The 14321-nt window shown below is 45.5% G+C and overlaps 1 protein-coding gene across 7 annotated transcripts in view; it reads right to left on the bottom strand.

Moving 5' to 3' along the window:
• Positions 1-14321, bottom strand: part of EPN1 (epsin 1) — a 33912-nt gene that overhangs the window by 10942 nt on the left and 8649 nt on the right. For 4 of the 7 annotated variants that reach the window (XM_044447791.1, XM_044447795.1, XM_044447793.1 and 1 more), the window contains exons 2-4: positions 10174-10634; positions 9521-9770; positions 1058-1197 (exon numbers count right to left, since the gene is read on the bottom strand). In XM_044447791.1, the coding sequence (XP_044303726.1) occupies positions 1058-1197; positions 9521-9770; positions 10174-10401 (618 nt within the window). In that variant the 5' untranslated portion in view covers positions 10402-10634. The remainder of the gene's footprint in view (positions 1-1057; positions 1198-9520; positions 9771-10173; positions 10635-14321) is intronic. The other 3 variants (XM_044447792.1, XM_044447794.1, XM_044447798.1) reach the window with 1 other exon arrangement.

Raw genomic sequence — 14321 nt, 5'->3', positions numbered from 1 at the left:
TAAAAGGCCTGGGAAAATAAAATGGCTTTTGGCTGGTGCTGTACAGCCATTAGAACAGGCAAGCTTTCCTGGAGAAGCATTCTACAAGTGAGGCCACCACCAAAAAGGCCCTTTTCTCACCTCAGGTGATGGGGAGCATCTGGAGGAGGGCCCCTAACATTGAGCAGCAGTGTTAGCCAGCTTGTGTGGAGGAGGGAGACCTTTCCATGCAGATCTGGCCCCATGCAGTTGGCTATTCCCTGGACACAGGACCTTAGTACTGCCACTTGCAACTAGCTTGAGTTGGCACCTTGGAGGGAACCAGATGATGCACACTAGGGGAGAAGTTATAGTTGCTACGCAGAACCAGGAAGAGGGAGTCAAAGAGCCCTTTGTTTCACTTATGGCTTGGAGGAAACTGGTTAAGACCCATCCCTGTGTGTACTGAGCAAGTTGCTGGAATCAGACTGTGCTGCAGACAGCCACCTCATTTGCCTTAATACTATCCTATGACAGCCTTCCCAAGAGGATGCCTTCCAGATGGGTTGGACTGCAATTCCCATCATTCTCAGCCATCATGGCCTCCAGCCATGTGTGCTGGTAATCATGAAAGCTGCAGTCCAACCCATCAGGAGGGTACCAAGTTGGGGGAAGGCTGCCCTAAGCAATTAAAGCAGATGCAGTTAAGTGGGGGCCTCTTGGCAAGAAAAGAAAAACCCCCAAACATGCTCTGTTTCTGTTTCTCCCATGGTAGGCTATACCAATTTCTGAATGTGGGGAGGTGACATGTTCACGAATGAGACCAACAGATCCGCAGCTCTATGGGTTAGCCACTGTGAGTTGGGGTGCTTTTTCTTCTAGCTCTGCTTGTCTAGCCATGTTTTATATTTCTCTGCAGAAGAGGCCCCGAGAGAGCAATGACTCCCAAAGGGTGGTGACACAAGAACCGGCTGTGCCTGTGTGTGTGTGTGTGTGCGCGCACATGCGAGAGAAGGGAGAGATCTCGTGCGACCCCAAATGTACTCCCGTAATCCCTCACCACCCCTCCCAGCCAAAGAGCCTCCAGTGACAGATTTACCTTGGCGCTTACCTGCTCCGCTTCCTCTTTGCTCATGGCCAGCGCCAGCTGTAGCTGCAGCTCCTCTTCCCCACTGCTCTGGGGCCAAGCCTGCTCCGCTTCCACAGGGGCATTTGCCAAAGATGAGGAAGCTGAAGAAGCTGAGAAATAAGAGAGGGGACGGGGGTTGATGTCATCAGAGTGGAAACCCAAAAGAGAAGGACCCCATCCTACAACATCCCAAGGGAGCAAAAGAAAACATGGTGTGGTGTGAGGTCTGGAACAAAGGAGACTATGTAGGATCTACCAGGTGAAGTCTGACTGGGTTGTAGTAGAGAGGCCAGGCTTCATTCTAAGAAAACGGCCTCCCATGCCTGTCCTGATCTTAGCTGCTTCTCGTTCTGCCTCAGTGTTCCTCACCTGTAAAACAAGAGTATGACTTGACTGCCTTAAGATTAGATTTTTGTGCAGTTCTGCTGGCCAGTTTTAAAACTTTTGTGTTTCAAGCCCTCATTTGTAGTAACTCAGCTGCGGATTTGCACATGCCAGGTATCCAGTGTGATGCTCACAGGAATGCAGTGGGGAGCACGGCTGTACGTCCTGAGCCCCCTTTTTGTATCTAGCTCCAAGGGTCAAAAACATGGTAGATTCTGTGGGCCTGAAGTTCACCTGCCCCTAGAGCAGGGATGGTTAATTTGTGGCCCTTCTGGTGTTCTGGTCTACAAACCCCATCAGCTAGCACAATCAATGGTAGGGGATAATGGGATTCGTAGGCAAAAGTATCTGGAAGGCCACCTGTTGCCTGTCCCACTGGACTGTCATGGGAAAGACCCAGGTTCGGATCTCTGCTCAGCCAAGAAGCTCACTGGGAGACCTTGGGCAAATCACAAATGCTTAGACAAGCCTACCTTACAGGGTGGTTGTGAGGTTGACATGAATGGGAGGGGAAAGCTCTGAGTTCCTAGGAGAACGCAACTGTAACAAATAAATGATGGTTAATTACACCTGAGAGCCTATAGCTTATTTGGCATCCTGTTTTCTGTGCCCATTTGTGAGAAGGTACAAATGAACAAAACAGCAGCCATGAGGAGGGCAGCCGGTTCAAACAGTGATCAGGGCTGGTAAATAGTTCAGTTAACTGTAGTGTGGGCAGAGAGAGATTACAGAAATCACATTTCTCTTCTCACCCCACTTTTAAATGTTAATGCTATATTTCTTCGTACACTGCTATGCATATTCCACGAACTCAGTTGGCAGCACTAACTAGTATCCAGAGAATGAGCTACTTGTCTTATTTTAAGTTTCTAGTGCTTATGGCTGGGAGGAAAATAACATATATAGGTGGTCTGGTGCCAACTCACAAGCTAAGTGCTGGGCCAGGCAAGGGAAACTTTGGACTTCAGATTATTTTCCTCTTCCTGCTTGCATCTCTGGGATAACATGAATTTAATATTTTCTATTCATTTCCTCCTTTGCCTGCCCTTATGCCTCGAACGTTCACTAAGAGCACCTGCATGGTGATACTTCATAGTTCCTTTGAATCCACCTGCAACATTCAGATATGCTTTGAAGCTTTCGGGGCACAGTTCACTAGTCCCGATATTCTACAGCACACTCCAGATATGTTGGCTGGAGGATTCTGGAAGCTGTAGATCAACACATCTGAAGGGCAACAGATTTAGGAAAGGCTATCTTACAATAGCAAAGTATATGCACATGAAATAAGGACATAGTCTTTCTCTCTTTGTTTTGATTTTATTTTTCTTCCTCTTCCGCACATCCCCTTTTGAATTCAAGATTTCTACATCTTTCAAGGCAAGGTTCTGTCCACATTTTTAAAAATATGTACTATTGCATTTTAAAATTCGTGCTAGCTTTTAGATTCACTGAGCTATTACTTTGGTTTAATTCTTTTTTAAACTTTAACTCTTTTCATATTATATTGCATTGTATGGCTTTAAGTTTTTGTGAATCAGCTATTGGGCAGTAGAGAAATGTAATAAACAAATAAAAACAAAACATGGTTCTTTGCAAAATGGTATGCACACTGATGGTGTAATAATGAGATGATGATACATGATTTGCCCTGAACCTCCAAGATGTTTACTTATATGTAAATATGTATTTTATATGTTGTCCTACAACAAAAAGTTCCCAGAGAGGCACACACAACAAAACAGATACAATAATAGACATTTTAAAACTTGCAGAAAGTTGAACTCTGTACCAAAAAAAAAAAAAAGCAGGACGACAAACTGGCGGATAATTAGGAACCACATGGAGCTGTTCTGACTGTAGTTCTGGATTCTAATTCGATACACACCGCTGAGCAATAATGGTTCCTCACAAGAGGAAAGCAGGCAGGCATATATATGCGATGTAATAATATGCACAGCAAGGAAAAGGAAGCATCCCAGTTCAGCTGGAACGGTCCTCAGAGCAGAAGATTCAACACAAGGCACACCACGCCCTGGCAGGAGTGCCTGGTGGGGGAGCAGAGAGGAGACATGGAGAACTGTCCAGCCCTGTGCCATGACCTGAATACCAGCCGTTTCCCCACTCCCCACCCCACTAGACAGACTGGCACCAACTGTCATCCCTCATGAGTGCAGGGATGCATGCAACCGCGCAAGCAAGCCATGTCGTCGGGGTGGGAAGCCAGCCACAGCAGACAGGAACAAGAGGACCGAAGGAACATGGGGCTTCCCCTCTGGAGTTGTGGCCACCACAATATCCCCCTCTCCCCGCAAGGGCTTGAATCCTGCCCAGGTGCAGAGATCTATCCCTGGGGAGTAGGGCAGTATTTCTTCCAGAATTCATACGTCTTCCTCTACAGACAAAAACAAAACACAAAGCCCAGAAGACACGCTGCGCTGCTCCCTATCAGAGGAAGGCCTAGTAGGGAACTGCTGCATCACACACAAGTGTAGACTACAGACTAGATAACACTGTTTCTCACTGGGTCAAATTCTGTGGGTGAACAAGAAAATACAAGATTTCAGGTTCTATGCTGGCAGAACAGAAACTTGCTTTGCCTAATTGGGAAAGGTTTTTGTAACCTTTTTGTGAAACCTGTGTGCTTCTTGGCCTGCCAGAATGCCTTTTTAACAAAATGTACAGGGCAACATTCAAGAACAGATTTGGAGATTCCTCCCACATTGCATAATAACAAGGGGTGATGGGAAAAATTGAGTGAAGGGAACAAGAAGTAGAAACCCTCTGTATTAAAACAGGGGAAGGCAGCCTGACTACCTTGAGATATTTGTGACTACAACCCCCGTGGGCCCGGGCATACAGCACCAAGTTGTTTATCCCTATAATAAGGGGAATCGCTAATGCACTTTTGCTGAGTTCAGCAGCAAGTCCAGTTTGTTTATTGAAGAACTGAGACATTTACTTCAAATGTTAATGAGCTACCATTTCCTGGGCTTTTGGGTCCACCTTTTCACACCACATTTATCAGATCTGGGTAAGAGGACAGAGAGAGTTACCATCCCCAGCAACAGCAACGTGTCCCCCACCAAAGCCTCCAAGTACGCACCAAAGGCCAGTAGGCCCTGCAGTCGCCTAGCAACCAGAGTGCTTATCCCCAGCCTTGGCCCATCAAAATGCCTGACTGGTGATAAAAGCTGTGACTGGCAATGATAAATAACTAATATGTGTGTGCAACTCCGGGAGTCCAGGAGCCCCTGACCAGCCTTTAGACCCCACCAAGGCATGCATTTCTGCTGCAACCTCCTCCCCAGCCATTTGTCATCAAAATTAGGCAACCAACTGCCACAGAAAATCAAAAATGCCACATTTGGTTTGAAGACAAACTAAATGTTGCAGCTTTGCTTCTCTGTAGCAGTTTGCTGCCAAAGTTTTGCTGCTGGGGGCTTCTGCTGTTACTGTAGAGCAGTGGGGTGGGGGGTACTTGGAAGGGGGGTATTGCCCCCACAGCTGGGCTGTGACAGAGGAGAAGCCACGGGAATGGACAGTCATCGGCACTCCGGGAATCCCTTGACCTTAAACTATCCAGAATGCGTTTTTGGAACCTGCTTGACTGTTCCAATTCATAACTGCACCGCCACCTATATCACTGTAGTGTTATCATCTAAGCCGCAAGAATATGAAGGCACACTACAGAATTGCTCCTCCAAAAGCTAGGAAGCCACACTTCTTATAGGGCTGTCTAAAAGCTTGGGCAAGATTACAAAGCCTGCACAAAAGTACAGAGTACAGTTCAGAGTGAAGCTGACTAGGGCCAAATGCCAAGCTCTTAATCACTGAATTTGCTTGCAGTTCCTTCTAATAGGAGGTTCAAATGTGCCATTAGGGAAGTGAAGCCCTCTTAGTGACTCCCGACTCCTCAAATCCATGTTGCACCAACTCCTGCAATCCTGCCTTAGCCTCTTCCCCATGTTGGCTGAGGATGGTGGGAGTTATAGCCCAGTGTATCTGGAAGGCTGCTCAAGAGCTGACATGCAGTGGTTTCTAAACTGCATCGAAGGCTCCTGTGACAACCATTTGTGGAAAGAACATTTTATGACTCCATCTAAGCTTCTGTTTCTGGACCTTGCTCTCTGAGGAGTGCCAGCTAGTGGGAAAGCACAGGTACAAAAGTCATAGGTGCCAAGCACTGTCGGTACTAGAGATATGTGGCTATTATTAGAGTGATGTGATGTGATGTGGGTTTTCTGAAAAATTTGGAAATGGAAGAAGTGCATTGGAATTTTTTTCCAGTGAAAATTAGTCATCTGCTCAGAAAATGTTCAATATTGTATGACTCTAGAACGGGGCCTAGAGGGATCTAATTTACCATGCTTATATTACCTGAATGTAGTAAATAAAGTTTTAAAAGTACTCCACGTTTATTTTTTATCTCAGTACACTGCAGAAACTAGAGCTGAAATGCTGAGGGAACAAATTAAAGCATACTTAATGTGATTTAAATATTATGTGCATTTTTTACCAGAATGTTTAAGCCAATAGTATGTACTTTCTTTAAAAACATTACTAAAAATTACTGACACACTAATTAATTTTAGCAACCCAAATAACTGTGTATGATATATGGATATTCATGTTTCAGTAGAGTTCAAATTTTTTCCATTAAGCTTTTTGGGACACCTTCAGTTTTGCAATCATTACTTATTTCCAATCCCATTTCACTCTGAGATGTGCATGGAGTTCAGTGACATATAGGCATTCTCTCACATGCTAAGAATAAATACTTGAAAAATGTTAATTAAATGCCCAGACATGCCTAATTATGTATTTCCAAAAGGCATATATTGTTTTACTAATGAAATTATGAAAGATTTTCTGTCTCACATCACTGAATACAAAAAGGTTACCATAGAGGTACAGGGAGAGAGACCTAACAGCAAAAAGAAACACCAGATTTCTGCTTTGCATGAACAGTAGGCCTCAGTTCCATAAAGGAACTGAGAAACTGCCCTGCCCCAGATCAGACTTGTTATTCATCTAACCAAGTACTGTTTACCCCAGCCTTCTTCCGTGTGGTATCCTCTGGATGCTCTGGACTACAGCTCCTGTAACATGCTGGTTGTGGCTAATGGGAGCTGTAGTCCAAGGCACCTGAATAAAATCATGTTGGAGAAGGCTGGCAAATGCTGACTTGAAGCAGCATCTTTCTGCGGGGCCTCTGGCTGAGACTGCTTTGCTCATCATCGGCTTCCCAGCCATTTTAACTTGAGATGCTTGGAATTTAACTTGGGCCTTATGCAGTAGATGCTGAGCTATGGTCATTTTTGTTCCTTCTCTCCACCCACCCCGCAAAAAAACCAGTACTAGAACTTGATGTCATCCGATGTAACTTTCTGAAGTGGGAGCAACTTTTAAAGAAAAAATAAATGCTCTCCACCCTTTCTCCTGGGTTGGGCTTTGGCCCATCACTCTTTTTCTCAGATGCTTTAGGCACTCCTGTCCTATCCCCCATTGCCGGGATTACAATACATCAAGGAGTGTGACAAACAGCTTTATTGTTTGCCATAAGCATTCATGGAATGCAGAGGGGACTTTCTCATATTCATTAATTTTACTGTATTTCAATCAGTGGATGTAGGCCAGTTTAACTGTAGGCATAAAACCAGTCTGGTCATGGAATTTCAGTGTTGGACACTGCTTTAAGTATTTCACTAGAAGAAAAGGTAGAAGACTGGACCATTCTGGGTATGAAATATGAAGTTTCTGAACAGGGCTAGTCTGAAACTCAGGCAATGGTCAAGGTGGAGCCTTCATTAATAGGAGAGAATGTTCCTTCTCCCTCTGCATTACACACCTCCTAATCTTTAACCAGTTCCTCATATTTCTGCTGAGCTGCTTCAAATAGGAAGCAAAAGCTACTCCCACTTCCTTATCTGAATCTGCCCCATCAGGCGCTTTGCAAACAACAGTGGCAGAACTTGATCTTGGGCTTATTGACATGAAAGAGAAGCACCAACAGTCCGAAAAGGCCTGTAATTCACTCGCAGAGTCTGGCAACCTGCCACACTTGAGGTGGGAGGGGACATGGTTCATCAGCCACAGCTGTCCCTGTATGAGCAATCAGCAGCTGCACTGAACACCTTCAGGAAGTTTCATTTCAGTAGAACGAACAGGCAGAAGGCTGAGATAGGCACCGATGCCTTCATATGACATCTTCATAGAACAGCCCAGAGCAGCAAAGAAGCTTAAATGTTGTGTTATCACTAACAAAGACATACAGATTCCACTAAAAAGAAGTAGTGGATTCAGATTTCACAAGCATCCACATAAACCCACCTGAGAACAAACCTGCTTCCTCACAGGAACAAGTCTTTCGTGCATTGTTTCCTAACCGCAGTGGCAGGGATATGAAAGTTCCTCCTCACAGGCTAAGTATGACCACATGGGGAAGATGGAGCAGTGGAATCGGGTGCCTTGGTGGACTATGCTCCATTTGGATTTCCCAGCCAAGGAAAGTGCAGGTGGAGCAATGCCAGCTGAGGCAGTGGCTAGAAGTGGCTAGAAGACTGCTCTTTTGGCCAGCACCTTGGTCAGGGAGCCATGCTGGGAAAATACTATGCATAGTGAAAAAGCATCCTCAACTGAGCAACTGTCCAGAGAAGCTCTAGCCAGTGCTTAGGCTGGTGACCCGATGATGTCAAAGGTGAAGCTGCCTCTGATGTCATGGATGGGCCTCAATCTCTCTCATTATCTGATCTACCCAGACCCAGTGTGGAAACTTGGCCCCAGACCTAAAGGGATTTGACACTTTCTCTATGATAACACTACCAACTTCTGTCTTTTGTTAGCAGCGCATGTATAGCCTGGGGGCTGGAACAATCTAACTTCCTAAGAAACTCTCAAGCTAGGTGATAAAGCCTTTCCTTTCATGAGAATCCTGAGATGGGGTACACAGGATTCCCATATGATCTCCCATCCAGCTTCTGATCAGGCTCAGGCATACTTCTTTCAGTAAGCTTGGTACACTGAGCACCTTCAGACCATTCCCCAAACTGGGATCATCAAGCAGCCAAGAATTTTGAAGATGCAGAAAGTAGGCACTCAGATGACATGAAGTCATTTGGTGAGGAAGACACAGAACACCCATCATGTTTCCTCAAGGTTCCCTTGAAAAGGGAGACCAGCAACAGCTCAGTCTGCAGTTGTCTTCTATAAGCTGAGCAAGAAGTAGCAAGAGGACTTTTACAGGACACATACACAAATGAAGGATCATTTCTGCTTTCCCTTACAAATAAAATCACAAGCAAAACTAACTGCAATTGACATCATTTCAGGGCATGGATCGGGCCTGTGGACCATCTTCTAATCCCAACCTTCCCTAACCTGATATTCTCCATATGTTGCTGGACTGCATCTCCCACAGCATTTCTGACCAGTGGCCATGCTGGCTGGAAATGGTAAATGTTGAAGTCCAAATTATCTAGAAGACACCAGGTTGGGGAAGACTAAACTAGCAATCCCCACCTTTTGAGCCTGGGATGAGAACAGCACACTAGAACCCAGCCAACACACACAACAATATATGGAAGGGTCTAGGGAGCACTTACTACTCCCTCCCCCTTGGAACTGTCTGTGCTTCATACAGACAATTTTAAAATGTATTATTCTTTTTATTATGTTTTTACTCTGCCTTCCTCCAAGGAGCTGGTGCACGTGGTTCTATTCACACAACAAGCCTGTGAAATAGGGTAGGCTGAGATACAGTGCCTAGACCAAATAATATCATGACTGGGTGGGGATTTGCACTATGGTTTCCCAAGTCTTGCCTGATACTTACTGCTGCCCTGCTCTGATTTGCATGGCAAAAGAGCCACAGATTCTGACAACCTGACATTCTGGAGAAAGGGGATCTCAGATGTTCTAGACTACAACTCTCAGCATTCCTGACCACCGGCCTTATTGGCAGAAGGTTCTGGGAGCTGAACTCCAAAGATCTACTTCCTGCCCACACTGGGCTAGATCAAAGACCACCATCTGGAAATGAACACTCACCGGTCGCAGTCTGGGCCAGCTTCTCCTTAGTTTTGAGAGCGTGGGCCCGCTCCTCTTTGAGGCGCTCGTCGTCCTTGAGAAGGGCCACCAGCTGCTTGGCCTTCTCTCGAACATTGACCCCTTGGTCCTTGCCATCACGATCAACATACTGGAAATCCTTGAGTGTCTGGATGGCATAGATGTTCTCTTTGCATTGCTGGGCCACCCGCTCTGAGCCTGTCTTGATCAGGTACTCCATCAGCGTCATGGCCTGAGAAAGAAGGGGGGAGAAAAGAGGGTTGCCTCCCACTCAAAATATAAAGGCCAAGAGCCAGGTGCTCGCACTGTGCCCAGCTGACAGTCCTCATCCCACTGCCGAGACCACTGAGAGGAAGCAGCAGTCGGGCACCCTCTATTATACCTGGTTCCCACCCCACATCCCACTACCAGCTGGGACTATGAAGGATTTCAGAGGAAAAGAAAGCAGCTGCCCTTCTGTTGTGCTTAGAGCCAACTCAATGGACCTGCTGAACTTTACAATTAAGCATCTAGTGCCTGGATTTGCTTCTTTTCCTCTTCTGTCCCAATCCCATCTCTTTTTCTGTCCTATCCTTCAGAGAGTATGGCCCACAGGCAGGGGTTGTCTTATTTCTTCTGTTAATTGTGCCTGGTACCTTATAAACATGACGCCAATTCTTGCCGTGGTCATTGAGACGTTTCCAGATCATGCTCATGATTTCGGAGAAGGCCACCACATTGTATGTGAGGTCAGCAATTTCAGACATAAGGGAGCTGGAGGGGCCCCATGGGTCATTGGACGTGGCCTCCCGCACCTTGATCTCTGCCTCAGAGTAGTTATGCACGATGTTTTTCATCTGGCGGCGCAGTGAAGAAGTCGACATGGTGGCAGATAGCAGTGACAGCAGTCTCTTCCTGTTCCTAAAAACTTCCTGTTGGCAGTCTTGGAATGGGATTTGCTAATGTGGGAACAGGGGTTCTCCAGGTCAAACTGTCCTCAAAAAAAGGAAGGATCCCTTAAGGCAGCGACTGCTTTTGTGCCACTTGACTGCTCTCCTCAGCGTGCCGCATGACCCCTCTGTGGCCACCTGGGCTTGGCAGCCATTCTGAGGTGCACCTGAAGAGAGAGAAGATGAGAACCTATAATCAAGAGAAATAATCAGCTGGCCCATATCTGGTTGGAACAGAGTTGGGATGGATCAAACTGGTGCATTTCTGACCAAGGCATCAGTTCCTGGAACCTGCTTTTAATGTGGCTCACTTCCAGAAAATACACACGTGACTGTGTGTATTTGCATCTCCTACAAAAGAGCTTTATAGAAGCCAGAACTTTAAACAAGTCATACCTCCACAAAGCTAAGCAATTAAGTCTTCCCTAAGCCATTAAGTCTTAGGCCAAGGAAAGATGGGTTCTAGGACCTCCATGTTAACAAGATGTGCTGCATATATTGGCTTGTTCTGTGGCTTTTATTCTGGCCATCAGGGGACTTCTACAGACCAGCAAAGCAGTGCCCTGCTCTCAGACCAGCAGACGTGTTTCTCAGTAACCTCCTAAGAACTCACCAATCTCACTCACATACTATCAAGCCTCCAGGCACAGCCCTGAAAACGAGAGATTTTAAAATAGGACAAAACAGTAGCAGAGATCCCAGGAGGCCAAGTTCTCCCTACCTGCAGTACAACAGGTACAGAAAACTGCATTAAGTCTGGATCAGAACAAAGTTTTCTTGAGTCTAGCTGTTTAAAAAGGCCAACATGCCCTACCTTAGTGTTGTCCAGATATTTTTGAATGACAATTCCCAGCATCCCTGACCATCAGCCATACTGATGGGACCTGTAGTGCAACATACTGGGAGGGCTCCAGGATGGAGAAGCCTGATTTAGGGGGGTAAATAATTCAACCACTCCCCAGCCTCCGTTAGTTCCTCTTCCCACCATAAGCACCTTCCTCCTTGTCACAGGCAATGCAAATGGGGGCAGTGGGGAAGATCCATCCCAGTCTGTCCCCCATCCAATGCCTTTTAGCTGTGCTTGGGCTGCCAGCCCACTTTTGCGGTTGGAACGAAAACAGAAGCCCTGGCTTGAGGTTTCAATTTTGGCAGCACTCAGAATTAGGTTACAGGATCAAGCCCCAACAACTTTCACAGAGACATACACTTATTTTATATACGAATGCCTCATTTCCTCCAGAGAGCTCAGGAGGATATGTGTGTTTCCCTTCTTTTATCCTCACAGCAATCCTGTGAAGTAGGCAAGACATGGGGAACAGCTCAAGGTTATCCCAGCAGAGGTCTGAAAGTGATCTAACCAAACTCTAACCATCACAAAACATGCACATATGTGTCAACCTTCCTGTATCATATAGTGCAACCTTCACAAACCTGGTGCCTTCCAGATGCATCAGACTTCAACCCCCAACACCCAACATACTAGATTCAACTGCCTCCCTCTGCTTTCGGGGATGACAAGAGCACGTCTGAGTACACAAGTAACTTACTTCCCTCCCTGCCCTGTAACCTTAGCCAGCCCAATGCTTTTGTGAATTTGGCAGGAAAGCTTCCAGAAAAATTAGAGGTTAGAGCAGAAGATGTGCAAATCATGGCATCTGTCCCAAAGCCATCCTCTGCTTCCTGGAGCCCCTAACCTCGTGTGACCCCCGACATTCTTCAGTAGCAAAAGGAAGGAAGCCTACATTTCTAGGGAATGAGTCACAGCAGCCAGTTTTTGGAAACTTCCTCCTTCCACCCCTTTCTTTTCTTGCTTAATGCCACTTCCAGCTCTAGAATTCTGAATCAGACACACTGACTGCAGCTGAAGACGACTGAGAAAAAGCCACAGAGGATCTCACATCATAGAATGCTGCAATCAAAGCAAGCAACACTATTTTTGGAGATTCTAAGGGAAACTGCATTTTCTTTTGCTCAAGTATCTAATTTACTTAATTGTTCTATTGAGTTATGCCCTGCCTTTCTGCCAAAACACAGTGGCCAAAGTGGCTAACAATAAACCACAGATTTAAACAGTAACTTTAATTAAAATGTAAGAAAAATAAATTAATTGAATAAAAAACACAACAAGACATATAAATAGCACTGAACCAATTCAATCCCCCTCCAGTTTACATGTCAATATAATATTTGGCAGATGGTAGAAGGAAAATGGAGAAGAAGGCAGAGAGTACCAAAGCCGGAAGCAGCTATTGGCACAGCCCTTTTAACCTCCCCACCAAATGTGCCTCTGATGATGGCAGTACCAAAAGATGGGCCTTAAGATCGAGACAGGCATGCATGGGAGGAGCTGGTCCTTCAGGTAGCCCCATTCCAAATTATACAGGACTCTATAGGTAATCACCAGCACTTTGACATATACTTGAAAACAAGTTGGTAGCCACTGAAACTGCTGCAACAAGTGAGCCTTGTGCTTACAATTTCTTAAGGAAAAGTAACTATAGCTAGAAAGTTTATCTTAAATACTGTCAAAACTTGACTTTCACAGGTTTAACTTTCAAGAATTTGATCTGTCACAAGTTTGCCATAAATAATTAAATGGAATTTCTTTAAAAAAGTGTTTTGGCCTACTGTGGAAGATCACAGATGATGCACATAGACTAGATCAGTGGTGGCAAACCGACGGCATGTGTGTCACAGTGGGCACACAGAGCCCTCTCTGTCAGCACGCGAGCCAAGTCACCCCAGCATCGCTTCAGCAGTCGAGCACTGGATAACAGCGCACATAAGGGCCATACGCATGCTCGGACAGGAGTAGCGGCACCAGGCGATGATGTCACACACTGCAACACACTAACTGCAACTCACTAACTGCAACTCATCCAAGCTTTCACATGGCCGGTAAGAGCATGGCCAAGGATAGATAGATAGATAGATAGATAGATAGATAGATAGATAGATAGATAGATATAGATATATATATATATATATATTAGCAAGGCCTCGCTGCGAGTTGCCCTTTCTAAACTAAAGCCTCAGTTTTCAGGTTTTATTACACTGTTGGCACTTTGCGATAAAGAAGTGGGTTTTGGGTTGCAGTTTGGGCACTTGCTCTATAAAAGGTTCACCATCACTGGGTTAAGGTTAGAAAAACAAAATATCCCGCCATGATTCTGATGGTTGGCATGTGTTTAGAAAGGGCAAAAACGTTGAGCTGTGCAGAAAAAGCTACTCAAGGAAGGCTTTTTCAAAATCGCCCTCTTTTCAATGGAATTTCAGCCCTATTTTAGGGTTAGGGGTGTGCACCAGGGTAGGGTTAGGGTTAGAAAAATGAGGTGTCCTGGCATGATTTTGATGGTTGGAATGTGTTCAGAATGGGCAGAAATGTTCAGCTGTGCAGAACAAGCTACTCAAGGAAGGCTTTTTCAAGATCGTCTTCTTTTCAATGGAACTTTCGCCCTGCATTAGGGTCCAGGTTTGCAACAGCGTAGTGTTGGGGTTAGAAAAACGTGGTGCCTTGGCACGATTCTGATGGATGGTATGCGTTTCGAATGGGCAGGAATGTTGAGATGTGCAGAAAAAGTTACCCAAGGAAGGCTTTTTCAAAATCACCCTCTTTTCAATGGGACTTTCGTTCTGTATTAAGGTTAGGGGTGTGTACCAGGGTAGGGTTAGGGTTAGAAAAACATGGTGTCCTGGCCTGATTTTGAAGGTTGGAATGTGTTTAGAATGGGCAGAAATGTTGAGCTGTGCAGAAAAAGCTTCTCAAAGAAGGCTTTTTCAAAATCGCCCTCTTTTCAATGGAACTTTACCCCTATATTAGGGTTAGGTGTGTGCACCAGGGTAGGGTTAGGTTT

This window comes from Varanus komodoensis, unplaced genomic scaffold (assembly GCF_004798865.1).
Source record: "Varanus komodoensis strain SLA01 unplaced genomic scaffold, ASM479886v1 scaffold53, whole genome shotgun sequence".
Classification (NCBI taxonomy): Eukaryota; Metazoa; Chordata; class Lepidosauria; order Squamata; family Varanidae; genus Varanus; species Varanus komodoensis.
This window is presented reverse-complemented; position numbering and strand designations above follow the sequence as displayed.